General features: G+C 45.0%; 1 protein-coding gene across 3 annotated transcripts in view; it reads left to right on the plus strand.

Annotated features, from left to right (window-relative positions):
* The window catches only part of PRKDC (protein kinase, DNA-activated, catalytic subunit), a 524,414-nt gene that overhangs the window by 51,368 nt on the left and 446,166 nt on the right, over positions 1–26,880 (plus strand). For all 3 annotated transcript variants that reach the window (XM_033933710.1, XM_033933711.1, XM_033933712.1), the window contains 5 exons: positions 2,774–2,938; positions 7,603–7,771; positions 7,926–7,975; positions 18,574–18,705; positions 26,454–26,606. In XM_033933710.1, coding sequence (XP_033789601.1) covers positions 2,774–2,938; positions 7,603–7,771; positions 7,926–7,975; positions 18,574–18,705; positions 26,454–26,606 — 669 coding nt within the window. The remainder of the gene's footprint in view (positions 1–2,773; positions 2,939–7,602; positions 7,772–7,925; positions 7,976–18,573; positions 18,706–26,453; positions 26,607–26,880) is intronic.

Raw genomic sequence — 26,880 nt, forward strand, 5'->3', positions numbered from 1 at the left:
AGTTGAGAACTTGGCCGGAGATGCCAATGTAAGCAAGGAAGTCTAGTAGGATGGTGTGGTCGACCAGGTCGAATGCACTGCTGAGATCAAGCTGGATGATCAGGGCACTAGAGCCCTGGCTGAAGAGTGTGTGAAGGTGGTCAAGTAAAGAGGCTATAATGGTTTCAGTGCTGTGATCGGAGCGGAAGCCTGATTGATTATCATTTAGGACATTAAATTTTTCCAGGTGTGTGGTAAGTTCGGCATTTACCATCCCTTCTGCTATTTTGGTGAACAGTGGGATACTAGCGATCGGTCTGTAATTGGATGGGTCATTGAGTGGTTCTTTCGTGTTTTTTATTAATGGGGCTATCGAGATGTGGCCCTGCTCTGTTGGGAAACTACCTGTGGATAGTAGGAGGTCTACCCATGCCAACATGTTGGCTTTGAAATGGATTGGCGCGGTTTTCATAATGTTTGGGGGGCAGGTGTCCAGTCTGCAAAAGGAGTTGGAGTACTTATTGTAATATTTGTTGAAGGTTTGCCATATTCCATACTAGGCAAAGGTGTGTTCTGTGTGTTCGAAAGACATGGTTTTCTGTTAGGATTGACGGTGTAGGTTTGCTCTGTACTAGTCTGGCTTGTTTAGTTTTACAATGGGTGTATTGCTGTTGTACTGCTCACTGCAGTATGTAAGATGCTGCCTTTTCCTAGGTACTCATGTGTGACATGTGGCTTGTTACTAAAAATCATGTTTTTCGTACAGATGGGGGGGGGTGCCAAAAAATGACGGACCCCGGTGTCACATATGCTAGGTACGCCACTGGATGTACGTATGTACTCCAGGATATCGTATCCATCACCTTGAAGAGGCGGTGCGAGCTTTGCCCACTCACTTTGCTGCTGCGAGATAAGGGGATTCTATATAAATAGCAGCACCCTTTTGCCCTCGCTTATTATCAAGAGAGTCAGTTACATCAGATTCTCACTAAGGAGGAGACTTTGGAGAAGTTTCCACAATTGAACCTGAGCCTTATTCGGCAGCACCAGGGAAACAGGTTCCCTCTAAACAGCAACCGCCAAGATGGCAAAGGCTAATGTCGGGCAAAAGAAGACTGCAGAGACAATCTTCCCAAGTGCAAATGTCAGCAGGGCCTAAGGAGTGACTCTGAATATCATCTCTAGCAGTTAGACTTCTTTGGGCCGATATGGTCTGGTTCCTACATTGGGCCTTGCTGACACTCTGGGACTTATCTCAGCAAGTAGCTCTCTTCTTTATGGGTTGAATTTTATGGCAAAGTTGGGTTACATGGAAACTTTATGACCTGTTTTTGAGAAGTTTTAAATGCTAGGGCTGTGACTATGATGGATGTTTTAGAATTCAGTTAAGATGGGGCACGGGGCAGGGGTCCTTCCTCTCTGTATCCATGGAAACTCCAAGGTTGGAGTACTATTGGTGGCAGGAAGTTTGTGGGGGGGGGGGAGTTGATATAGGGAATGGTCTGGAGGCTCAAACCTCAGCTTTGTATATTGTTCAGGGGTTCTGTCCATTTGATGTGAATATTTCCTTATCTGGGTCACATCTTTTTTTGGGTTGGACGGGGAGTGAGGTTTTCATATTTGGTTCCACTCTGCAGCTTAAGTTTATAACTTGTAATGTAATGCTCGGTGACTAAAAAGCACCTTTAGGAGACAATTGCTGTTTAAGGAGGCTCTGAGACTTTGGGCCTCAGTCCTCTTTGTGTAGGAGACTCACCTGCTTAGTAAGCATGAACATCTGATGAGGCACACCAGATTTTCTTATGGGTATCTGCCTTCTAATACACTGGGGGGTACACTGAAGAAAACTAAAGGTGTAGACATATGGCTGGCTAGGTCTCTCCATTTTGATGTCAACGAAGTGATACGAGATCCTGAGGGCAGATTCTTATTGATTAAGGTGCCCATAGGTACTGACCTTTTGACTCTGATTAACTTATACGCTTCTAATGATCATCAGGGCCCCTTCTATTAGCAGATAGATAATTTTTTACAAAAGCATGCCGAGGGTAAGATCTTGGTGGGGGGAAGACTTTAATCCAATTCTTAGTCTTATATACCAAATCATCTCCTAAAAATAGGAGCTCGATTCAGTTTACATAATTAGATCACAAAAAAAAAAAATCCATTAACGTTCATTGAGGCTATTGCCTAAAAAACAATAAAACATAATGGTTTTTAAGCTTTTGCAAAATATCTGAAGAGATAAACACGATCTAGTTGAGGAGGTAGTCCATTCCATATCGCATTTAGTGAGTATGGAAAGGAGTGTGAAATGTTACTAATGGACTTGATTCCTCTCAATGATGGAAAAGAGAGCTTATTCATATGAGTTGTTCTCCTGCCCAAAGATCTCATGGTGTTTAGAGATAAAGGCATCAAAGGAGCAAATAGTCCATGTAAAATTTTAAAGACTATTGAAGCACATTTAAATTGAACTCTCAATTAAAACAGAGGCTAATGTAATTTCCTCTGCAGAGGTGACCCGTGATCAAATTTTTTCTTTCGAAAAATCAGTCTGGCTGCAGCATTTTGAATCAATTGCAGCCGTTTTCTTGTTTCCTTTATTTAATCCCACATAAATGGAATTAACAGTAATCCAGCTTTGCCAAGATAATGGTTTGAACCAATATGCAAAATGATCTTGACGGAACAGATGATAAACTGAGACTAAAGAAACATTTTTTCAAAGTGCAGATATCTTTCCTAAAATAAAAGGCTGTCTCTTTTTTTTTTTTTTTCTCGTTCTCTATAGCCCTGCAAAGTTATAAATGCAAAGGATATTGATTTAATGTATATTGAGCTTATTCAGCGCTGCAAACTAATGTACCTAACTGAAGCTGACACAGAAGATGATAATATGTATCAGCTACCACACTTTCTCCAATCCATTGCATGTGTTATACTTCACATGGATTCGGTAAGTGAAATGCAGAAAAACGTGAACATTTTATGCTATGAATGTCAACAGAAGTTGAGTGAAGAGAGGATCAAGAATTGGGCATTCTAGAGCAGTGTTTTTCAACCGCTGTTCCGCGGCACACTAGTGTGCCGCGAGATGTTGCCTGGTGTGCCGTACGGTCAGGGCCGCCATCAGGGCAGTACCACCAGTCTAGGGAGAGGGGCGGTCCGCCCAACGTGGACAGGAGAGAGCTGAACAGGGGACCCGCGGAGTTCAATACATCTCGAGCCGCGAGGCTCGTCTTCTGTTCCAGCCTGCCCTGCAGCTAACATATAGCTGATCGCAAGCGTTCCCCGATGTCAGCGCTGACGTCGGAGGGAGGGCTTAAGCAAAGCCTGCCCTCCGACGTCAGCGCTGACGTCGGAGAATACTTCCGTTCGGCTATTTGTGCGCGGCAGGGCAGGCAGGAAGCAGAAGACAAGCCTTGCGGCTTGAGCTTCGTTTTGCTGAGAAAGTTGCAAAGATGGGCTGGGAGGCAAACACGGAACACAAAAGGGGGGAGGAAGTGCGTTTTGGACACAAGGCATGAACTTGGGAGAGAGGAAGGGAGGGAAAGATGCTGAGGTGGGGGAGGGAATGCGTTTTTGGACACAGAAGAAATGGACTTGGGAGAGAGGAAGGGAGGGAAAGAGATGCTGAGGTGGGGGAGGGAATGGGTTTTTGGACACAGAAGGCATGGACTTGGGAGAGAGGAAGGGAGGGAAAGAGATGCTGAGGTGGGGGAGGGAATGCGTTTTTGGACACAGAAGAAATGGACTTGGGAGAGAGGAAGGGATGGAAAGAGATGCTGAGGTGGGGGAGGGAATGCGTTTTTGGACACAGAAGAAATGGACTTGGGAGAGAGGAAGGGAGGGAAAGAGATGCTGAGGTGGGGGAGGGAATGAGTGTTTGGACACAGAAGGCATGGACTTTGGAGAGAGGAAGGGAGGGAAAGAGATGGTTGTGTACACGGGGAAGAATTTTTGGTCATAGGGAGGGAGTGAGGTACAGATAGTGGCATACCAGGGTGGGGGGAGGGCGGTCTGCCCCACCCCGGGTTTACGTCCCAAGGGGGTGCACAGCTGGCCACCCTCCAGTGTTGTCCCTAGGCCGGCAAACTGCGGCTCTTTAGCCACTTGAGTGCCACCGCCGCCAACGGTGTTGTTGGCGGTGGCAGCATTATAAAATACTTTCTTTGTGTTTATTTGATTTCTATTCAAGAGAATTACTTTATATATAGTCAATATAGGCACAGAGTTAAATTTTTAAACATTTTCTAATGGTGGTGTGCCTCGTGATTTTTTTCATGAAACAAGTGTGCCTTTGCCCAAAAAAGGTTGAAAAACACTGTTCTAGAGAGCCATAATTTAAGATGTGGATGGATGGATGAACGAATAAAGGCTTTTCATACCCACCCATAGTTCCAGATGAAGGAATTGCAACAGTAAAATACCCTATCTGAAAACATGTTGACAGCTTTGTTTTGTCTACTTCATTTTAAAATATGTTGGAGGCAGTACTTAGTGACCAAAAATATCTGGATAAAGTTGCTAGATACTAGTTGATTATTGCTGCTATCTGGCTAACTTGAATCCCTATTTCCAGTGCAATAGGAATGGTATGCTGAACCTTAGGGTACGCTGTCCATTCTTGCAAGCATACTGCAGAATTTATGTATTTATTTAGATTTCTAGCCCATCCTCCCTGAAGCTTAGAACGGGTTGCATAAAAACATTCACAAGGCAGACATTTTACAAAAGCAAGGGGTCATGACTGGTCAAAGGGTGGTGGGTACATAAGGGGGAAAAGTGTTGAAAATTCACAGACTAAGGGGCTCAGAGGAGGGAAGAGAAAGGGAGGGGCAGTCTATCGGAGTCTGTTTAGCTGAAAAGGAGGGTCTTCACTGCTCTTCAGAATGTCATTAGTGAGTTCTGAGATCTTATCTGATCAGGCAACTGGTTCTAGAGCTGAGGGATGAAATGACTGTATGAGCATTTCTGGGTTGTTTTCCATCTGGAGAGATTTTCCTTGTGGGATGCACAGTCGTCTTTCCACGGCTGAGCAGAGGGGTGATTGGGAGTGTACTGTTGTAGTTTGGAAGCTATGTATGTAGGGGTTATGTTGTGGAATCTTTTGTGAGCGATTATTAGAACTTTGAAAATGCAGCATTTCCTAATAAGTAAACAGTGTTCTGCTTGGAGAGGTGGGGTTCACGGTAGTTGAGGCTGTATAGGAGTCAGATTGCTGCATTTTGGACCCGTTGTAGCCATTTGAGTTCCTTTGTGTTGATTCCGTTGAATAGAGAGTTGCAATAGTCTAATCTTGAGAGTACATAGGCATGGATGAGTTGGGTTAAGTCGGGTTTGGAGAGGTACATTTTAAACCTTCGGAGTTGTCATAGATAATAGAAGGAGGTGGAGACTACCTGTGAGATGTGGGCTGAGAGGGATAAGTGGTCATCCAGTATCACCCCGAGGCTGCGTACCTAGTCCTTTGCTGTTAGGACCAGAAAGATGTCAATCACAGCTTTTGAAACCTCTTCCTTCTCCCAGGAGTCTGCTACCCCTTTCAGTTTTTCTTTCTGCAGGCGAGCATAAAAAGTGTCTTCTAATCTGCTCGGTTTATTTTTTTTTTATTTTGCAATAGTTTTAAAAGTCTGTAGGAAAAATAGGGGGGGGGGTCATAAGCTATTTCTACAGCTAGAGCGTGGTCCTCATCCCCTTAAATCTGTCAGGTGGTGGGTTTTTTTAGGCTTTTGGTCAGCCCTGAGATGATTATAAGCTATTTTTAGCACTAAAATTAATCAACGGCAGATTTCCCAATTTTTTTCTAAGTTCTCCAAAACACCTCATTTTGCTTTCAAAGTGCCATGGATAGAGTCCTCTGACTCTTAATATCACTATATTGTGCCTTGTTTGCGAAGGATGGGCAGCAGAAGAGCTCTCTTGCACCAAGTGCTGTGTCATGCAAAGGGGGGAGGCGAGAACTTCAAGTTTAGCTCCCATGCATCCTCTGGGGTTTGGCATACAGCTTTTGAGCCTGTTAGTGGAGTGAAAATTTTCCCAGGATCTCCGAAACAGCGGCATGGCATGCCGAACTGGCTCAGAGGCTTCGCAGCTCAAGAAGAGGCATCTCTTCCCTTCTAAACGGGAAGGAGAGTTGCCTACTACATTTACCCCAGAGTTCATTAATCTGCTCTGGCAGGTGTATACATATATGCAATTTAGGTCTGTTGCAGAGTGACCCTCGACACATACTTCTAAGAACCATCAGAGTGCTTCTGTGAGAGCAGAGCTCCTCCCTGACTGATTGTCAGTCAGACAGGGTTTCAGGGGATGAAAGTTAAGTCTTGATCCCCTTACTGTCTCTAAGCGAGGCCTACTATGTTAAGGATCAGGATGGAGTCCCAGCAGCAGATGATCCCTCCATCAGGCAGCTGTTCAAGTCTTTGGACCTACCAGATATTATTACTGAGTCTCTTTATGAACTCAAGATTGACCCGCCTCAGTCCCAGGCATCTCGGTATTCTCTTTTGAGCAGGGTTGTTGAAGATATCCTGGAATTTACAAGTGTGTGACAATTGTCGGTGATATGAAAACTGAGATTGTTAATGAAACAAAATTAAGTGAATAAATTAAAATAAAGTACTTGTACATTAAAATTTGGAAACTCAAATGAAGTTTAGTGATAAAGCCTTGAGGCCTTGTAATTAGAGATTAAGCTCACAAATTGGCATTCATTGTCTAAATTGCTGATTCTAGATTTTAGCTAATGCTACGGAAGTTCAGAAGGTTGATTTTTGTGACTTAAGACATGAATTTATGTATCATTCTTCATATACATCCATGGAGTTTATAGGTTCTCAGAGGAACAGGAAATTTTGGGTGTTTTACAGAGAGAATCTGTTCCTTGTAGATTAGAACATACAATGCTAATTGGGAGGTCATACAGATGCCAGGATGTAGATGTCTTTACTGGCTTTTTACTGACATGATTGATATTTGAAAAAGTCAGAGACCAAAAGTGATTTAGAAAGAAAAAGTGAAACACTGCCACCTGCTGGGTTTAAAAACTTAACAGAATGGACTTTTAATGTTAACATTGACGTAAGGCATTTTTGGAAAAGAAGTCATGTGACCAACTGTGCCATTGTATTCTAAAGCATGATAATTATTACAAATGATGTCACATAGGTATAAATCTGTTTGTCCTCGCTTTGAAGAGCATTGAAATTCTGATGGCTTGCTCTTCCCAGACAATGGGAGCACTAGTAATAAAACCTATTTGTTTATTACATGGCTTTGCCTTGTCTGTTATTTGAATTCACAGAACGGAGTCTCTAGCCCAATAATGTGGGAGAGAGAATCCATTCTGGCAATTCTTTTGGCCTCGATGTTCAAGTTTTCCAGCCTGCTTGAACAGGGTCCAATCTCAGCCCATGTCCTTTCCGTAGGCAGCCACGAAGCCAGAAAATTGGAGGACAGCTTTTGGACTTTCTGGAGGCTTAGGAAAACATAATGACAGATCTTTGGGTCTTGGATATTGTCGGAGAAGGTTACAAGATAGTTTGCATATCCTACTTTGTCTGCGGCAAACAACTGCTTTCTGGATCTAGTTGGATATATGTTTGTGTTCTATTGCAGATCCCTGAAGTATACACTCCTGTTCTTGAACGTCTCCTGGTGGTTCAGATAGACAGTTTTTCACAGTATAGCGCAAAAATGCAGTCAGCTTGTTGCAGGTCCATCATAAAGGTGTTTCTAGCTTTGGCAGGAAAGGGACCAATACTCTGGAATTTCATTAGCACTGTAGGTGAGTTTATTTTATTTTTTTTTCTTTTTAGCACTGCATATAAACATTTTCTATGTGTATATATCTATATAATACATTATGTGCTGTATATGGCAAAAAAAAAAAAAGCTTTTAAATATCTGATAGCATTTTTTATTTTATTTTTTTCCTTAAGTGCATCAAGGACTAATCCGAGTCTGTTCCAAGCCTATCACTCTTGGGAAGGCAAGTTATTTCTCAAGCATGCGTTTTATATTTAAGTATTGTAGCATAAGAAAATATGCATAATCGATTGTGCTACATATCACAAGACTGATGAGCACAATTGTCATTTTACAGTTGGAACTTGGTCTTAATGGGGAGACTTAAGACAAATTTCAAACATTTGTGAGACTGTCCCCAGTAAAGGTGAGGTGATATGAATGCTAGATCGTGCTCTATTCCTCTCATAATGTGTATTAGAAGCAGGGTGGTGGAGTTAGAAGCAGTTGGATGGAGTTGGTAAAAATGTATAGACTCTGACTCCAGCTTCAAAATATTAAAAAAAAACATTAAAATTATAGATTTACCAAATGTAATATACTTCTACTGTATACATATCTTTGTCCTGGATCTAAAGTTATGTTTTCCATTACTTTAGATCCAGAAAAAAAAAAAATTAAAGCCTAATATTAGCTGGAGCAGACATCTAAATCGGAGTTCAAGGTTTGGTGTACTGACTCCACAGCCCTGAGTAGACATTAAGGGCCACCTTTTTGATATAGCTTTCAATCCTTAACCCTGCTCCTCTGCCCTCCAACCCAGCCAGCTGATTAACCATTCCCCTTAACTGTATCCATGACATCCTGTTTATCTGTCTTGCCTGTTTAGATTGTAAGCTCTTTTGAGCAAGGACTGTTTTCTCACTCTTTGTGACTCTGTACAGCGCTGCGTGCATCTGGTAATGCTATAGAAATAATTAATAGTAGTATAAACGACACTGTTGTTGTCGGCCACCCAGCAACTGATTGCTTGTCAGTCATGTGACAAGAATTTCTAGAATCATGGCTTCATGAAACGTAGGTGCCAGAAACATGAAAGGTAGGTGCCAGAAATGTAAGCAAGGGTTTTAAAGGCCTACATTTCCGGCACTTATCTTTCACATGAATTGTGGCTACAGAGGTGCTTTACGATGCCTAATGCCACCTCTGCCTACAGTGGCATTAGGCGTTGTAAAACATCTCTGTAGGTGGGAGAATGGCAGCCATTTTAGAGGCACCCTTAGGCACCTTCATGTTGTTTTTTTTTTAATTCTTTATTGGTTTTTAATCAAAAACAATGTCATATAAATGAAAGAACAAAAGATATTCCACTATTATCTATACAGAAAACATAAATATCATTCAATAATTTCATTTTCCTGCATATAATAATATCATAATATATCCTAATATACATTACAAATAAAGAATAAAGTTACCCAAATACCACTATCAATATTTATTCCCCTCCCTCCAACCCCCACCCCCCTCGATGTGTAAAGATAAATAAACCAAAGAAAAGAAGAGATATGATGAAAATATATTATTATGTTTTTACAAATTTAGTCAATGGGCTCCAAATTTTATTAAATACCTCACTAAAACCCCTACGGTGCCTCCATGTTTTTAAATGGCTTTAAATGATGCGGTCAATTACTTTGCCTTTTATCACCAATTAAAACAAGTTTGGTGGTGGTAGAAAGCCTACTGCCACCTAACTTAGAGCTCTGGTTCTAGAATCAGGCTCCATGGCCCAGATTCTATAAACTGCGTCTCGATTGTAGGCAGCTAACTGCTTCCTAACCGGCCAATCGGGATGCACGTTTCCTAAAAAAAGCCTCCCGAGGCAGGCTGCCTACAATGGAGGCGCCTCTGGAAGCCTAGGGAGGCGCACAATCTAATCTAATCTAATCTAAACCTTAAGTTTATATACCGCATCATCTCCATGAGAATGGAGCTCGACACGGTTTACAAGAACTTAAAATAGTGGGTAGAGAAGAAGAAAAAGGATTACATGAACTTATGTGTAGAAGGGGGGAGAGAAAGGGGGGAAGGATAGAGCTACAATTTGCTGAAAAGCCAGGTTTTCAGTTGTTTGCGGAATAACTGAAGGGAGCTCAGGTTCCGCAGCGGGGTGGTGAGGTCGTTCCAAAGACCTGTGATTTTGAAGAGAAGGGATTTTCCCAGTTTGCCTGAATAGTGGATGCCGCATGGAGAGGGGAAGGCTAGTTTAAGCCTTTGGGCAGTTCTGGAGGAGTCGGGACTGGAGGAGTTGAAAGACAGTGGGATAAGAGGAGGCAGGATTCCGTGAATGATCTTGAAAGCCAGGCAGGAACATTTGAAATGGATTCTGGAGATTATTGGGAGCCAATGAAGTTTGGCAAGGAGTGGGGAGGCATGGTCAGACTTACGTTTTGAGAAGATCAGTTTGGCTGCAGTATTCTGGATTAGCTGGAGTCTTAGAATACTTTTTTTTGATAGATTTAAGTAGATGGCATTGCAGTAATCTAGTTTGGAGAGGATGATGGATTGGACAAGGATGGCAAAGTGTTGTTGGCTGAAGTAGGATCTAGCTTTCCTCAGCATGTGAAGGCTGAAAAAGCATGATTTTGCCAAGGAGTTGAGGTGGTCATTGAGGGAGAGAGAGGAATTGATAGTGATACCAAGGACCTTGCATGAGAACTCGAGCTGTAGTGTATCGCCTGTGGGTAGTGTGAAAAGTGTGGGCAGGTGTTCGAATTTTGGGCCGAGCCAGAGTAGTTTTGTTTTAGATTCGTTTAGTTTCATCTGTACCGAGAGGGACCAGGCACGGAGTCTCATTATGCAAGCTGTAATGTTTTCGTGGAGGTTGGTGAAGTTCTGGTCAGTCTCAAGGAGGACAAGGATGTCATCTGCATAAGTGTAGATTGTTTCCAGGGGGGATAGTTGAAAGAGTTTCAGGGAGGACATGTAGATGTTAAAGAGAATAGGGGAAAGGGGTGATCCTTGAGGGACACCGCAAGATGGAGTCCAAGGAGTGGACATGGTGCCATTTGTGTTGACGGTGTAGGAACGGGAGCATAAGAAGTTTGAGAACCACATTAGGACGGTGGAGTCAATTCCAATCTCTGAAAGTTGGTAAAGTAGTATGTCATGATGGACGACATCAAAAGCAGTGGACAGATCGAATTGTAGTAGGACAGTGAATTTGTTACATGAGTGTAGTTGTACCTTTGAAATTAGGGAAACTAGGAGGGATTCAGTGCTAAAGCAGGGACTGAAACCATGTTGGTAGGGGTGAAGAATGGAGAATCTCTCGAGATAGGAGGAGAGCTGGGTAGCAACTATGGTTTCTAGAAGTTTGGTAAGTAGAGGGATATTTGCTATGGGACAGTAGTTTGATGGTAGGGAGGGGTCGAGATCGGCTTTTTTCAGAATAGGTGACAAGGCAATGTGGCCCATTTTTTGTGGAGAACAAGCCTGATAGTAGAGCAGAGTTAATGAGTCTCGTAAGGGAGGAGATGGCCTGTGCAGGAATGTTTTCATAAAGGTGGGATGGGAAAGGATCTAAGATGCATTTGCAGGATTTCAGTCTGAGGCAGAGTTTAGAGATCTGGGGTTCAGATATGGGTTCAAATGTCGTCCAGGATCTATCCGCTGGGATAGGGTTTGAGTCATTGGGAGGAAGAGAATTGTAAGAGACTGCTGAGGGGAAAGAGCTCCTTATGGTGGAAATCTTTTCATTGAAAAATTTGGCTAAGTCGTTTGCGGAAGGAGGGGAGAGGGGATAGGTGGAGTCGTTTTTTGAGGTTAAGTTTTGCCAGATGTAGAACAGAGTACTATTTTGATTTTTTGATCTGGTGATTTTATCTCCATAGAAATTCTTTCTTGCTTTTTTTAGTATTGTGTTATAGCACTTGATGTTGTCTCGCCAGGATTGTTTGTCTGAGGGGGATTTCGATTTTTTCCATTTCCGTTCCAGGGCTCGACAATTCTGTTTTAGTTCCCTGTGATATGGAAGGTACCAGGGGGCTTTGTGGGAGTGGGAGATAGATTTTGTAGATAAAGGGGCCAGAGCGTGGTAGGTAGTCCCGGAAAGGGTAACCCAATTATGCCAGTTGGACTCTGGGTCTGTGTGTTTAGGAGAAGGGGGAAGTTGGTTAAGAAATTGGGTCCAGAACAATTCGCTTGTGATTTTTTTGCGGTAGGTGATAGATTTTGTGGGCCGGGGTGGAGTACCTAGATGAGACATGAAGATGGGGAGGCAGAAAGAGCCTAGAAGGTGGTCAGACCATGGGACAAGGTTCCAGCGGGCCTCTTCGGCAGAAGTTTTGTGCTCAGTCAGGTCGAGGAAGCTGATGATGTCTAGTTTATGTCCTTTATCATGGGTAGGTGTGGGTGGAGGAGTGGTGAAGCCAAGGGAGGTGAGGAAGTCTTTGAATTCAGTTGTGTCCATGCTGGTGTTATCGTCAAGGTGGAGGTTAATATCTCCTATGATCTCTGGAATTTTAGGAAGACTCTTGTTATAGTCTCTAGGACAAGTTCAGAGGATTTATTCCAGGGGATAGGAGGGCGGTAAAGAAGCAAGATGCCTAGTGGGTGGGGTTGGAGTTCGTCTTTAACTGAAGCTAGTAAGAATTCTAGAGAGGTATGGCTGCCCTTTTCAAGGAGCTGAACATTGAAGAATGATTTGTAAAGCAGAGCCAGGCCTCCTCCTTTCCGGTTGATTCTGGGTGAGAAGAGGCCGTGGTAGCCAGGGGGGCAGAGTTAGTTTTGTGTGAAAGTATCGTCTTTTCCGATCCATGATTCTGTGATGCACACGAAACCCGGATCGGAGTCATCGAGTAGGTCTTTTATTATTTGGGTCTTGTTGCGGATTGATCTGGCGTTACAGTAGAGTGTGGGGACCGGGGTGAGAGAGACAGAGGTGAGGTTGGGTAGGTTGGCTGGAGGGACAGGCTTTAAGGAGGAGTGGTTTCTTCCTCTGTGTTTTTTGTTGTGATGAGTTCTAGTGTGTACTAGTGTGGGGATTCTGAGGCCTGGGCAGGTGTTTGAGACTGTGGAGTCGGGGAGGTTGGGGGGGGAGAGATATTTGGCAGTGGGAAGTATTGGTGAAAGAGCAGAGAAGTAGAAGGAGGAGCCAGGAGGGTGGCTTCATGGTGGGAGGAGGAGAGATAGTGAGAGAGGGTTTGGGCAGAGCTTGTCAGGCAGGAGGTGGGAGAGATTAGTGCTGCTAGTAAGATGCAGGCTGAGGAGGGCTAGGCTGTATAAGAGGTAGTAGTGATGGGCAGAGCAGGCTAAGTAAGTGGTGGTAGAGCTAGACATGCGATGAACATGCGATAACAGTAGAGGAGTAGTACAGGCTATATATGCAGTGTCAGGCTAAGATATGTAGTAGCTGGTTTTACATGCGGTTATACTTATAACAAGTGGTGACAGGTTGTGGTAACAAGTAACATGCGATGGTAGGTTAAAAATAAGTAGTAGCAGGTTGTAAATGCAGCTATACAGGTAACAAGTAGTAGCAGGTTGTAAATGCAGCTATACAGGTAACAAGTAGGAGCAGGTTGTAAATGCAGCTATACAGGTAACAAGTAGTAGCAGGTTGTACATGAAGTAATCAGTGATTGTTTTAGCAGACAATAGGTGCAGAAATATATCAGATGCAGATTGTAACTGAAAAAAAAGGTCTGTGCAGGGATTTTGGGGAAAAAAAAAGCTCCGTGGGAGAGCTGGATGTCAGGACTCTGCCGAACTGCAGTCTCACCCGGAGGAAAGAAAACACAGTTCCCTCAGAGCCTGGCGTGCTCCTTCTCAAGTGACTTGGCACTAGAGGACAGCGTTAGAGTGGCCCCTCTTTGCTGTTGTGTTGAAACCAGCTGATAGAATCCTCAGGAAGAGCAGCAGTTAGGAGAGATGAAAGAAAACACAGTTCCCTCAGAGCCTGGTGTGCTTTTTCACAAGTGTCTTGGCACTAGAGGACAGCATTAGAGTGGCCCCTCTTTGCTGCTGTGTTGAAACCAGCCCGCCTAAGCTCACCTAAGGCTAGGTGTGGGCATAGTGTGGCCTAAAAGTAGCCTTAGGCGGACCTAGGTGGCTGTATGTGTCTCCCTAGGCTAGCGAGAGAAGCGTACAATGTAGGCCAGCAAAATGCTGGCCTACGTTGTAAGTAGATGCGGCTGCTGAACTTATTGCGGCAAGGGATCTCCCTGCCACGATTATAGTCGACACCCTTCTCCCCCCCGAATGATCACGGCAGGAGGGATGCTTAGTCCCTTGTGCTCGACACCCCCCATTATGATTACGGTAGGAGGGATGCCCACTCCCTCCTGCCTGGAACCCCTCTAAATGTTTGCGGCAGGAGGGATGCCCAGTGTCTCCTGGCCGGCACATCCCCCCCAACGATTGTGGCAGGAGGGATACCCAGTCCCTCCTGCCCGGCATCCCCCTCCCTGTGGGATGCATCGGGGAGGGGCTTAAGGCCCCGCCCATAGGAGGGGGGGGTTTAGGCACCTGGGCCAACAGGAATCTTAGGTTGACCCAGTGCCTAAGGACCCTCTTATGGGTGGGGCCTTAGGCACCTGGGCCAATCAGCCCTTAAGCCCCTCCCCGGTGCATCCGACAATTCAGACAAAGGTGGGCCTGCCAGCCGGAGGGAGGGCCCTTCTGGCTGGCCATCAAAAAAGGTTAGAGGTGGGTTGGGGAGGTTCAGGTTTGGTTTGGGGGGTCCTGGTTGGGGGGTGTTCGAGTGGTGGGCTGGGCAGTCGAGCAGGGGGGTAGGGGTTGTCCAGCAGGAGGGACTGGGCATGCTTTCTGCCAGTAGTCTTCGCGGGGAGTGGGGACGGGTTGTCACTAAACTTATCACGGCAGGGCGATCTCTTGCCACGATGAGCTCAGCGGTAACCCGATTTTCTAACCGGTGCCTGTAATATGGACATCAGTTAGAGAATCGGGTTATTAAGGGCTTGCGATTCTATATAGGACGCCCGTGTGTGATTCTCAAAAGCCGCTTAGGCGTCTTCTGAGACCGGGCGTCCTATACAGAATTCAGGCCTAAAGGTTTAAAAATGAAATCACACTTTTTTTCTCTCTTAAAACTTTGTAACATTAATATTATACAAGTAAGAAAATGCAATGGAGAACCTTATTACAATATAATATACAGCAAAAATAATGCAACAGACAAAGTCAAGGCATAAAAGAAAAAAAATCCAAATAGTTTGTAGCCCTTGGCTTCCTATATTACCCTGTGGCTGGTTATGTGCACAGGAGGCAGGCCAGAAGAACACTATTGGGTAAAAGGAGAGTAAGTAGTACAAATAGAAATTCCCCCTTTACCAGTATATTCAGGGTTCTGGGACACTGATCCCTTGAGCTATATGCACAGAAGTAGCCAATTGCTTAGAGAAATTCTCTCCCAGCTCCGACAAAACTATTAAGCAGAAAGAGACAAACTGTTTCTCCTTACTCTCTTCCCCTTCTGACTGAGCAAATTGTATTTCAAGGGCAAGCTATTTGAGGAGGAACTGGAGATGTTGGTGAAGCCCTTTGGAGACTCCAAGGCCTATAGACTATTAGAGGATAAGGGACATGGGTACCCCTGCCTCTTGAGTTCTATTATAGTGATTTACTGACAGTTCAGCATAGGCAGATTTGCTGTGGCTTAAAGATTATGGCCATTAAGTAAGATTCTGTCCTTTTTCAGGTCCTGTTACACCCCGGGTCCTCCCTGCTCTGCCCCCAGCCCCGCTCTGTTCCACCCCCCAAACCCAGCCCCACACAAACCTCGTCTCTTTGGGCCAGGGCTGGAGTGCATCTGCACATGCACAGAGGCACTCCAGCCCCGGACCCGATTTCACCAGCTTTTCAAAACCCGGACAAAGTGCCGGGTTTTGAAAAGCCGCCTGGATATGTCCGGGGAAATCCGGATATCTGGTAACCCTAGTTTGATAGTTATTTCTTCTTAATGCTCACTTTTTCTGTATCAAGTATTTTTTCCTATGAAAAATTGCAATAAATGTAAAATTAACAAAAACATTATGCATATAGCTTGGTAAAATGCAGTTAAATCAATTGTTACATTAAGAAACATCACTTATAAATTCTATGATCTGTAACCAATCTAGAAATATGAATAACCAAAGAGAGAAAGTTTTATAGAAATCATTATAGCCATACTTGTCTGCTTCTCACAATCCAATCACCTGAATCATCTACTAAACTAAAATATTTTGTAGACCATTCCATAACAACACATATGTTATTTAAAAGCAGACTCAAATAGGTAGCCTTTATAAAATGTCTTTTAAAACAATCCTTATCAGCCTTAAATTTTTAGATAAGGAGTTCTTAAATTATTTTTTGTTTGGGGGGAAGGGAGAGGTAGTCGCCAGCAGTTTTGCTGCAAGTGGCACAGGTGTAGAATGTAAATACAGGCAGTCATCGACTTATGACCGCAATTGGTTCCGATTGCTAGGTCGTAAGTGGATCAGGACGTAAGTCGGCCTATGTTAAATTAAGGCAAGAATATTAGACTGGGTAATGATATTTTAATCATTTTAATCATCTTAAAGCAATCTGTTAACAACATTTTCTTTCTTTCTAAGTCAAACAACAATACAATTGTGGAAAAACAGACAAAAATAAGAAATACAGTAAAGTACATTTAAGTCATGGCACCACTGGTGCTTGGCTGCGGATTGTCGATATCTCCTTCATCAGGTGAGGCTGTGGATCCGGTGATGGGTGGAGTTGCTCTTTTCAAAACAGTGAGCTTCGTCTGAATTTTTTGCTTTTTTTCTCTTCATAAATTTCACAATAAGGACGAAATGTGTCATGTGCCATCCGTTCAATTTTCGCAAATCGTTCATGTTTGGGTCCATGTCTTCAAAATGGGTGAGGAGTTTATTCAGTATAGATAACCCTTTTGGCAATCCCTTTGTGGTGAACATTCGTTGTGGCGCCTCATCCTCTTGGCCTTTCTCTAATTCTCTTATTTTTTTCTTCCGCCACTCTTTCTTCTTCTAATTCTATCAGCTCTTCATTTGTAAGTTCCCCTGATTCCCGGTCTAGCAACTCCTCAACATCTTCCATTTCACATTCCAATGAAAGGTCTTTTGACAGTTTCATTATTTCCTCATAAATCTCATCAAGTTCTTGTTCACTGTTAAATCCAGCAAAGGTATTCACATAGCGCTTAACACACTTCTTCCACACACTATTCATACACTTCTCCGTCACTGAGTCCCAAGTAGTAGCAAGATTTTTTATACACTTAAGAATGTTATACCGTTTCCATTAGTCATGTAGTGATAGTTCAGGGTCGGCATCTATAGCAGCTATGGCTTGGGTGAAAGTGGTTCTGAGATAGTTTGCCTTCAAAGTAGCAATCGCCCCTTGGTCCATCGGTTGAATAAGTGGTGTAGTGTTCGGGGGCAAAAATAACACTTTCACATTGGGATAGAGATCAGCTAAGTGATGTGGATGTCCAGGCGCATTATCAAGCAAGAATAAAATTTTGAAGGGGATTCCTTTCTCCAAACAGTACTCACGCACTTGAGGAATAAAACAATCACTGTACCAATCCTCAAATAAAGCCTGGTTCATCCAGGCATTACAGCTTGATCTATAATAAACTGGCAAATTATGCTTGTTCACATTCTTAAATGCACGTGGATTTTCAGAATGGTAAATTAATAAGGGTTTCAGCTTGAACCCATTGATATTCTCTCCAGGCAGTAGAGTGAGTCTATCCTTGCTTTAAATCCTGGCATACTTTTGGCTTTGTGGATGTAGGTGCGTCCTGGCATCTGCTTCCAATATAACCCTGTTTCATCTACATTAAAAATTTGCTCTGCCAGGTAACCCTCCACCTTGTTTATTTCTTCTAAACTATCAAACTTTTTAGTTCCTTCCTTATACGCACTCACTGCTTCTCCAGTTACCTGAACATTATTCAACTGGAATCAATTTTTAAACCTCTTAAACCAACCAATACTTGCCATAAATTCTTGACTGTAGTCTTCTCCAGCACGTTCCTTTAAAATCCCAAACAGATTTCTAGCCTTTGACTGTACTATAAAGAGGCTTAAGGGCGTCCGCTTTTGAATCTGATCTTCCATCCAATTTGTCCATTTCATGGACTAGTATGTTGCTTTGTAATCGCTGTTGACCGCAAAGGTGCAAAACCTTTCACTGCTTCATGAATTCTACTTTTGTCCTTTATAATAGTCGACACAGTAGAGTGTGATAATTTTATATCACATGCGATTGCATTCACTTTCTTTCCTCCTTCCTACTGTTTTATTATCATCATTTTGGTGTCCAGATCTATGGTCTTTCTTTCCTTTTTGGAAGGCTGAGGAGTGGAAAGAGACAATTTCCTCTTTGTTGTTGTTTTGGCGATTTCATGCGGTAAAAATAACAAGGCACAAACTCATGTGGGGCAACACCCCTGCGTATGTTATCACGCTGCATAGCGAGACTTCGGAGAGCGGAAGTCGCGTTGTAAAGTCAAACAGTTGCAACTTGGATAGGTCGTAAGTCGACGACTACCTGTACCTTGAGAAGGAATAAACTGCTTTTCCTTTTTGCATACAGTGCCACCTGTTGTTCAGAGCCTTGAAAACTAATGATAAAAATAATAATCATTCATAGTAAATATGCATGAGGGATTGAAAGCATGGGATATTCTGAATAGTAGATTGGCTGACCATGTCTCAAGGATTGTGTTGTGAACCACTGATAACTATTTATTTGTTTTAAGTGATGCCAATAATTATTTTTAATTCAGTGCCATTTTAAGATATTCCTAATCTGTTCTAGGAGGGTTCTGGAAAAAGAAGTCCTGGGTCAGAGGAACTACCTGCAGAAGTACGAACAGGGAAATGGAAAGTTCCCACCTACAAGGATTATCTAGATCTTTTCAGAAATCTACTGGACTGTGATAAAATGAAGGTAACACACTAGTTTGACAAATGGTAAAATATCTCTACAGACAGAACATGAATGATTTCATAATTGCTTTAAAACATTCTTTGATAGATTTAGAATGTAAGTTATGGGATAAATTTGCTCGAGTGATGCGAGATATTTCTTCATAGTTAACTCTTTACAATGGCTCTTTTTACAAAGCTGTGTTAGTGATGCCACACAGCAAATACAACGAAGCCCATAGGAACTGAATGAGCTTCATCATTACTGTGTGGGAATTTCTAGCACGGCTTTGTAAAAGGAGCCCTATATGTCTTGTGCTTGCAACAATATATCTTAAACACCGGTTTATATTAGACCAATATGCATATATTTGTGTTTTTCAGTATTTTCTATTATCCCAGGACAAGCAGGCAGCATATTCTCTACATGTGGGTTACGACATTTACGGAGCCCCCTAGCGGACGTTCTCGCAAGCAGACTTGTTTGAAGATCTTCAAGCATGCGAGTGGACCGCGCAAGCGCGAGTGTCCCTCCTGCCCGACCTAGGGCATGCGTCTCCTTAGCATGGCCTCAGTTCTAAGTTTTCCGCGGAGCCAGACACCCTGCTCCCTTGCTTTGCGCGTATTTCCTGTGCTTCTTGCACCGTGGCTTGCCTTTTTTTTTTTTCGGGTGAGTCACTGTGCTCGCGTCTTGCTTTTTCACTTCGTGTCTTTTTGACCGGGTTGCTGGTCTTGGCTAGGCCGCGGGGCCGCGGCTGTATTTTTCCCTATGTCCCGGCCTCGTACTGTGTTTAAAAACTGCACCCAGTGCAACCGGGTGATCTCCATCACCAACCCCCATCGTTGTTATGTGGAGTGCCTTGGTGCGGATCATCGTGCCGAGTCTTGCCCACGTGTGCGACCTTGCAACCGCGGCTCTTCGTCAGAAGGTGGCCAAGATTCTCCAACTGTTTGGTCCAATGGAACCTGTGGGACAGGCCTCGAGCTCCCGGCCCCGTTGTTGGGTGCCTCGGCCTCGAAGTCTCCCTTGGCCTCGAAGGCTTTGGCCTCAGCCCCTCGGGTAAGTCTCCTCTTTATTCCTCAGGTGTGCCGGCAAAGAAGCCTACCTCGGAGTCTCATGTGAGTGCCGCCTTGTCGGCCTCTTCGAGACCTCATTCTAAGTGTGCTTCCTCACGTAGGGAATACTCTTTTTCGAGGTTGACCCCGAAGGAACGCACTGCAGCACCCCCGACCCAACATCCTCTGGTCTCGGTGCCTATGTTCGAGGACATGCTTAAAGCTATCCTTACTACGCAGATTTCCTCGGTTGTGAGCCAGCTGGTCCCGACCTCGAGCCACCTGGTCCCGGCCTTGACCCAGTCCCGGTCTGACCAGCCTGGGCGTGCCTCAGTCATGCCTCGAGGCCATACTCACAAGACTCGCAGGCTGCCCTCGAGTGATTCTTCCTCCCCGGATTCGGAGCGTCTGGCCTTTTGGCGGTCCCGGACAGGGGCCCGATCTTCGCCCTCTGCCTCATCGCGGCTCGCTCCTTCTAAAAAGCTGCGGTCTTCTCCACTCTTCTGGGGCAGGTCTCCGACCGCGTGGCCCGCGGGACCTGTGGTGGCCTCGAAGTTGGAGGCTGGTCCTCACTTGACCCCGTCCTCGCCGCTTTCCCCGGGACGACGGATGTCTGCCTCCCAGGTGGTTTTTTCGAGGCCTGCAGGGGAGTTTTCATTTGCCCCGTCCTTGTTGATGCTTCGCAAGCTGGTGCTTCGGACGCCGGGGTCCTCCCCGATTTGCCTTCCACGGGACTGTTCTTCGTCACCCCTGAGGCAGTCCAGTCGGTATCTTGTTCTCGAGACTCTGAGGCTTCTGCTTATTATTCGAGGGAGGTTACCCCTCTTTCTCTGCTGCCCCCAGATCTCGCTCTGGATCGCCTCCGGAGGCCGAGTCTTCTTCTCGCAACACCTTTACTCGTTTTATTTCTGCTATGGGTAAGGCGCTGCAACTGGATCTGCTGTCTGAGTCCCGCTAGACCCAGGAATACTTGGTGGAGGTGGGTGTTCCTCAATCACCCCGCGAGGCGCTGCATTTGCTGCTTCATCAGGTTCTCCGGCAGACATTTCTCCGGAACCTGGAGACACCTTATGCCAGGGGTGCCCACACTTTATGGGCTTGCGAGCTACTTTTATAATGACTAAGTCAAAATGATCTACCAACAATAAAATAAAAAACACAAAGCACACTGAAAGGCAGAGAAAATGTTAATTATTCATATTCCGGGTTTTTTCAAAGAGGTCACGGCAGATGACTCTATGCAATGTCACCTCAGTAACAAAATACAAAAATAGACAAATACACCTCCTCCCTTTTTACTAAACCACAATAGTAGGTTTTAGCACAGGGAGTTACGCTGAATGCCTCGTGCTGCTCTCAATGCTCATAGGCTCCCTGCGCTAAAAAACGCTATTGCGGTTTAGTAAAAGGGAGCCATAGTGCAAAATATAGACAGCAGATATAAATTCTCAAAACAGACACATTTTGATCACTAAATTGAAAATAAAATCATTTTTCCTACCTTTGCTGTTTGGTGATTTCATGAGTCTCTGGTTGCACTTTCTTCTTCTGACTGTGCATCCAATCTTTCTTCCTTTCTATCAGCCTCCTGTATGTTTCCTCTCCTCCAGACCTCATTCTCTCCCCCAACTTTTTATTTCTGTCTCCCTGTTCCCCCTTCTTTCTGTCTCCCTGTCTGCCCCCTTTCTTTCTTTCTCCATGCCCTCCCCCAAGCCACTCGGTTTGCTGCCACCGCCATCGGGGAATAGCCCCCAAGCTACCGCCATCCCAAGCTTTCCCTGCAGAAGCGTTGCGCTGACCAGCATTCCGCTCCCTGACGTCAATTCTGACGTAGGAGAGGAAGTTCCGGGCCAACAAGGCATTTCTCCTCATTCCATCCAGCCTGAGCCCCATCTCTCCTTGATCCAGCATTTCCCTTCTGTGTCTGTCAGAATTACCATTCCACCTATTTTCCAGCATCACCCTTCTTTGTGTCCATCTCACCTATATCCCTATCTCACCACTTTTTCAGAATCTTCATTTGTCTCTGTCCTTGCCTTTACCCCTTGTTCACCATTTGCCCTTTCAATGTCTTTATCTCCCCACCCCCACTTTTTCAGCATTACTTCTATGTCTCTATTTCACCTCCTCTTCATGTCCCCTCTGTATCTCTATCCTTATTCAGTAGGTCCTGCTTACTCTTTCTCTTCTTTGTGTCACTATCTCCATTTTCAGCTTTCCCCCCTTTTCCTTTGTTACTGCACCCTGTAGCCAGAATCTTTCCACCCTCCCTCCACTCCGGCCCAGCCCAGTATGAAATATTTCCTTTTGTTTCCCTCCCCTCTCTCTTTCTCTCTCTCTTCTGCTCCCTCACCCACGAGTCCTGCATCTGGCCCTCTCCCTTCTACCTGCACCTGGCAAAACCCCCCTGCTCTGCGGCTCTCTTAAGCAACTCTTCAGCAGCGGTGATCAAGACAATCTGCCGACATCGAGGCCTTCCCTCTACGAGTCCCGCCTTTGTGGAAAAAGGAAGTTGAAACAAGCGGGACTCGCAGAGGGTAGGCCCCGACGTCAGAAGCTTGTGTCGATCGCTGCTGCTGAGTTGCCGAAGAGAGCCGTGGAGCAGGGGGTGTGGCAGGAAGCAGGTAGAAGGGAGAGGGCTGCTGGAAGAGGTAGAAGTTCCGGAGTATGACACCGACCCGGGCCAGGATGATTTCTTTTTCAGGCTGTTGCTGCTGCCGCCGCCACGCCACTACGCCCCCCCCCCCCCCCACGAAATGACAAAAACAGCCTAATGCCCGGCGTCGGCGTCTTTGACGTCGGGGAGAGGAAGGCTGATAGGCCCGGTAGATAGGGACGGCAACATGAGTCTATCACAGAGCCCGGGATGGGCTCTGCGATCGACTCACGTTGCCTTCCTGAGCTACTGGTCGATCACGATCGACGCGTTGGGCACCCCTGCCTTATGCTATTATTGCCATTCCCTCCAAAATGGAGTCCCGTTACTGGACGGTCCCAGTCAAGGGGTTTGAGAATGCTCAGTTTTCCCACCAGTCCTTGGTGGTAGAGTATTCTTTGAAAAAGTCCAATCCCTCCAAGGTATATGCTGCGGTCCCTCCGGGCCGGGAGGAGCGTACGATGGGCAAGTTTGGTCACTATCTTTATCAAAATTCAATGATGGTGAACCGTGCCCTCAACTATAATTTTACCTTCATGTCCTATCTCAGATACTGTGTGGAAGTGCTCCATTCGTTCCAGGTGGACGTACTGGCTTCTCGGCGGCAGGGGTTCCGTCTTCTCGAATAGACGCTCTCCCAGCTCCACCTCTATATGTTTCAGGCAGCTTACGACGCCTTTGAGTTGTCCTCGAGGGTCATGGCCTTTGTGATCGCCATGTGTCGCCTCACCTGGCTCAGGATTCTGGATATGGACCCCAACCTCCAGGATCGTCTGGCCAATCTCCCTTGTGTGGGGCATCAGCTCTTTGATGATTCCATTGAGGCAGCCACCAAGTGCCTCTCAGAGCATGAACAGTCTTTCGCCTCTTTGGTGAGGCTTAAGCCGAAGACTCCTCTGGCTCAGCAGTACAAAATTCCTACTCGGTAGTACCCGCAGAAATCTACTCCTGTGTTCTCTTGGCCACCCTTGAAGCGGCCACAGCAACAGCAGCAGCATTCTGCTAAGGCCCAGCTGCCAGCTCTGGCGAAGCCTGGGCCATCTTTTTGACAATTCCTGTCTGAGCCTGCGGGCTCCCTTCCTTCTGGAGCCTTCCCCCCTTCCCATCGGGGGTCGCCTCCATCATTTCTATCCTCTGTGGGAGAGTCTTACCACCGACAGTTTGGTGCTTTCCATTGTCTGGGAGGAGTACTCTCTTCACTTCAGTCGTGTACCCCCGGACCTTCCACCAAGAGAGTTTCCTTCTGCCAGGTCTCAACTACCTCTTCTTCTACAGGAAGCTCAGGCTTTCCTTCGCCTCAGGGCGGTCGAGGAAGTTCCTCCGGATCAGTGGAATACGGGGTTTTATTCCCGGTATTTTTTGGTTCCCAAGAAGACGGGAGATCTGCGTCCGATCCTGGACCTCAGGGCTCTGAACAAATTTCTGGTCAAGGAAAAGTTCAAAATGCTCACCCTTCCTACGTTGTATCCCCTGATAGACAAGAGGGATTGGCTGTGCTCGTTGGACCTCAAGGAGGCTTACACGCACATTCCGATCCATCTCCAATATCGTGTTCTTCCCTTCAGCCTGGCGGCCTCCCCAAGGGTGTTCACAAAATGCCTGGTAGTGGTGGCCACGTGCTCTGCGTCTCCGAGGGCTGCAGGTGTTGATCAAAGCATCCTCTCGCCTGGAGGTTATGCGAGCGACGAATCAAACTATTTTCCTCCTTCAGAATCTCGGATTCGAGGTGAACTTTTCCAAGTCCCACCTCTGTCCGTCTCAGTCCCTCGAGTTTATCGGAGCGGTCCTGGACACGGTTCGCCTCCGCTCTTTCTTGCCTCGGCCTCGTCAGGAGGCCCTTGTTCGTTTGTGTCAGCAGGTGGCCCTTCTGTCCTTGGTCCCGGCTCGGCTCAGCTCATTGCTGTCTCTTTAAGGCCAAGAAATGTGATCATTTGAACTCTTTCTTCTTAGGAAGTTCCTGGTTACCTGTTGCATTTTGAATCAAGTTCAAGGTCCCTTCTCTTAACATTTAAGATTCTGAGAATGCGTCAAATATAGGGGATGATGCTTTTATTCCATAGGGGATCAATATTCTAAAGGTTTTAACCAGTCAAGAGAGGTTCCTGTCCAGTTAAACCCCACTGAGTGAGCTGGCAGGAAATACTCAGCAGCACTTAACTGGTTAGAAGTGGGCTGGAGGCAGAGTTAGGGCAGAGCATCATCTTAGCTGGCTAGCAGAGATTTTCAGTCTACTAGCCACCTAAAATTAGGAGTGCAAAACATCTGTCCTAACTTTATATAGTGAGTTAACTACACACTGGTCTGAATATCAGCTAGTGCTGGGTTAGCTTCCATATAAAGGACATACACAGATATTCAGTGCTGGTTATTGAAAATCCAGGGTTAGTTCAAAAGATAGCTATATGGGGACAGACTGATGGTCCATCCAACCCAGTATTCTGCTTCCCGCTGTGGCCAATCCAGCTTACAAGTACCTGGTAGAATCCCAGATGGTAAAAGATTCCATGCTACTAGTCCCAGGGGGTACACCGTCAAAAGCGCGGGGGACTTTGGCCCGGCAACATTTGTGCACAGGACATATGCATGCCGGTACATTCCCCCTCTTCTACAAAGCTGTGCTAGCGGCTGCCGCGAGGCAACAGCCCCAGAGCCCTTTAAATCTCTATGAGTTTTGGGGCTGTTGCCGCGTGCGTGGCTTTGTAGAAGAGGGGGATAGTGTAAAAAAACATAACCGCCAGTTATTACAGACATTAGCATCATATAAGCATATAAAATAAAAATATAATTTATAGCCACACATATATTGTATAAAACGTTAGGTGCCATCGACTCGTACTCGAGATGTAGTGGCTTGATGAATTGCAGATCTAAAAAGAAATTGGCTTTGTGCTATGTCTGGAAAGGTCCTCCAGCATTATTCCCATGGTATAAAACACTATTAAATAAGTCTAACAGAAAGTAACTGACTACTTAAAGGTTTTTCTAAAAAACAGAAAAGGATTTAACCTTCTTCCTAAAGTTCTGAAGGTCTGTCAGCACCAAAACTCAGCAAATAATGCATTCCAGCACAAGACAAAGTTCTACTACATGTTTGTTTATTCGATATTTACTGTCGAAGGCATTTGTACTGCCTTCCAGTAAAAAATCAAAGTGGTGCACAATCTAAACACCAAGAAATAGGAAATGAACTACAATATTTGACAGGGCAGCAAGAACACAGGCTCGCAATAAACAGAAAGAAAGTACAGTTTAAGTTAAAGAAATGTAAGTAGTGACCAATGCTGACCATCAACTAGCACAGTGTCCTGCAAACATTTTTATTCGACCGCACAATAAACGCCAGGCTGCGGCTGAAATGCACAGACATTGACGTGATGTCACATTGCCATCTGCACATGCGCAAAGGCCTTCCAGATGGAGCCCTGAGCTGCCAGTGGGGGGTGCTGGAGCAGGAGAGGCACAGAGAAAAGGAGAAGAAGCGCAGGTGCCAACTAACTACCTTCAGGACGTGCCTCTCGCCACGAGAAGCACGTCTTTTAGGCAGTCAGCCGGTGCCAGCGCCTCTCCTCCTTGCCAGCATCTCCCGCTGCACACAGTTTGTGATACACTGAACTAGCAGATCCTATTCACCAACACTGGGCAAAAAAATAAGTCATGAGTGCAATTCTAAATCTAAGGTAAAATTGCTTCTAGTGGCAGTTGAGGCATTTTGATCAAGGGGAGAGTAATCAAAAGATGCTGGTTCTAGGATCTTGCTGACCTAGTAGGCTGGTATATAATCAAGCCAAAACACAGCGGCAGAGACAACAATTGGCAAAGAAGACAAAAGTGTTCAGCCATATGATTTATTGCAGATAAAAATTAACTGAACATGAATATTGTATGTAAAAATTGACTCTTTGCCAATTGTCTCTATCGCTGTTTTTTGACTTGCTTTTGGATCTGCGATGGATTTGTCTTCTGTTTTTGTGTGGTATACAATCATGACATAACTTGGCATCAGAAGGGACCCTGATGCTTATAATTTTTTTTTTTTTTTTTTGCTTCCATTCCTGAAGGAATCCATATTTTCAGATGAAGTTTTTTCAATTATTAATTCGCCACTGCAATCACTGAACCGTTTGCTTTATGATGAACTTATAAAATCTGTGCTGAAAATCATTGAGAAGTTAGACCTTACCGTTGAGAAGCAAAATGTTGGAGAGCAACAGGTAAACTTATAATTTTGAGTTTCTATGTGCATGCAAAGCATATGTGACATTCCTATTCAGCACATGATTTTTCTAATATGGTTTGGCAGGCTTCTAGTGTAAAGGGTACAGTAGGCTTTGAAACTCCTGCAACATCAAAGCTCAAATTTCACTTATCAGCAGTTCTAAGACCCAGTCCACATTTTTTTCATTTGCATCCAAAGAAACCCCTCTGAGGGTTGCTAAGGCTATAACAGAATTGTACTCAATGGCTCCCGATTCCCATCAGCTTTTT

This window comes from Geotrypetes seraphini, chromosome 2 (assembly GCF_902459505.1).
Source record: "Geotrypetes seraphini chromosome 2, aGeoSer1.1, whole genome shotgun sequence".
In the NCBI taxonomy this organism is placed as follows: domain Eukaryota; kingdom Metazoa; phylum Chordata; class Amphibia; order Gymnophiona; family Dermophiidae; genus Geotrypetes; species Geotrypetes seraphini.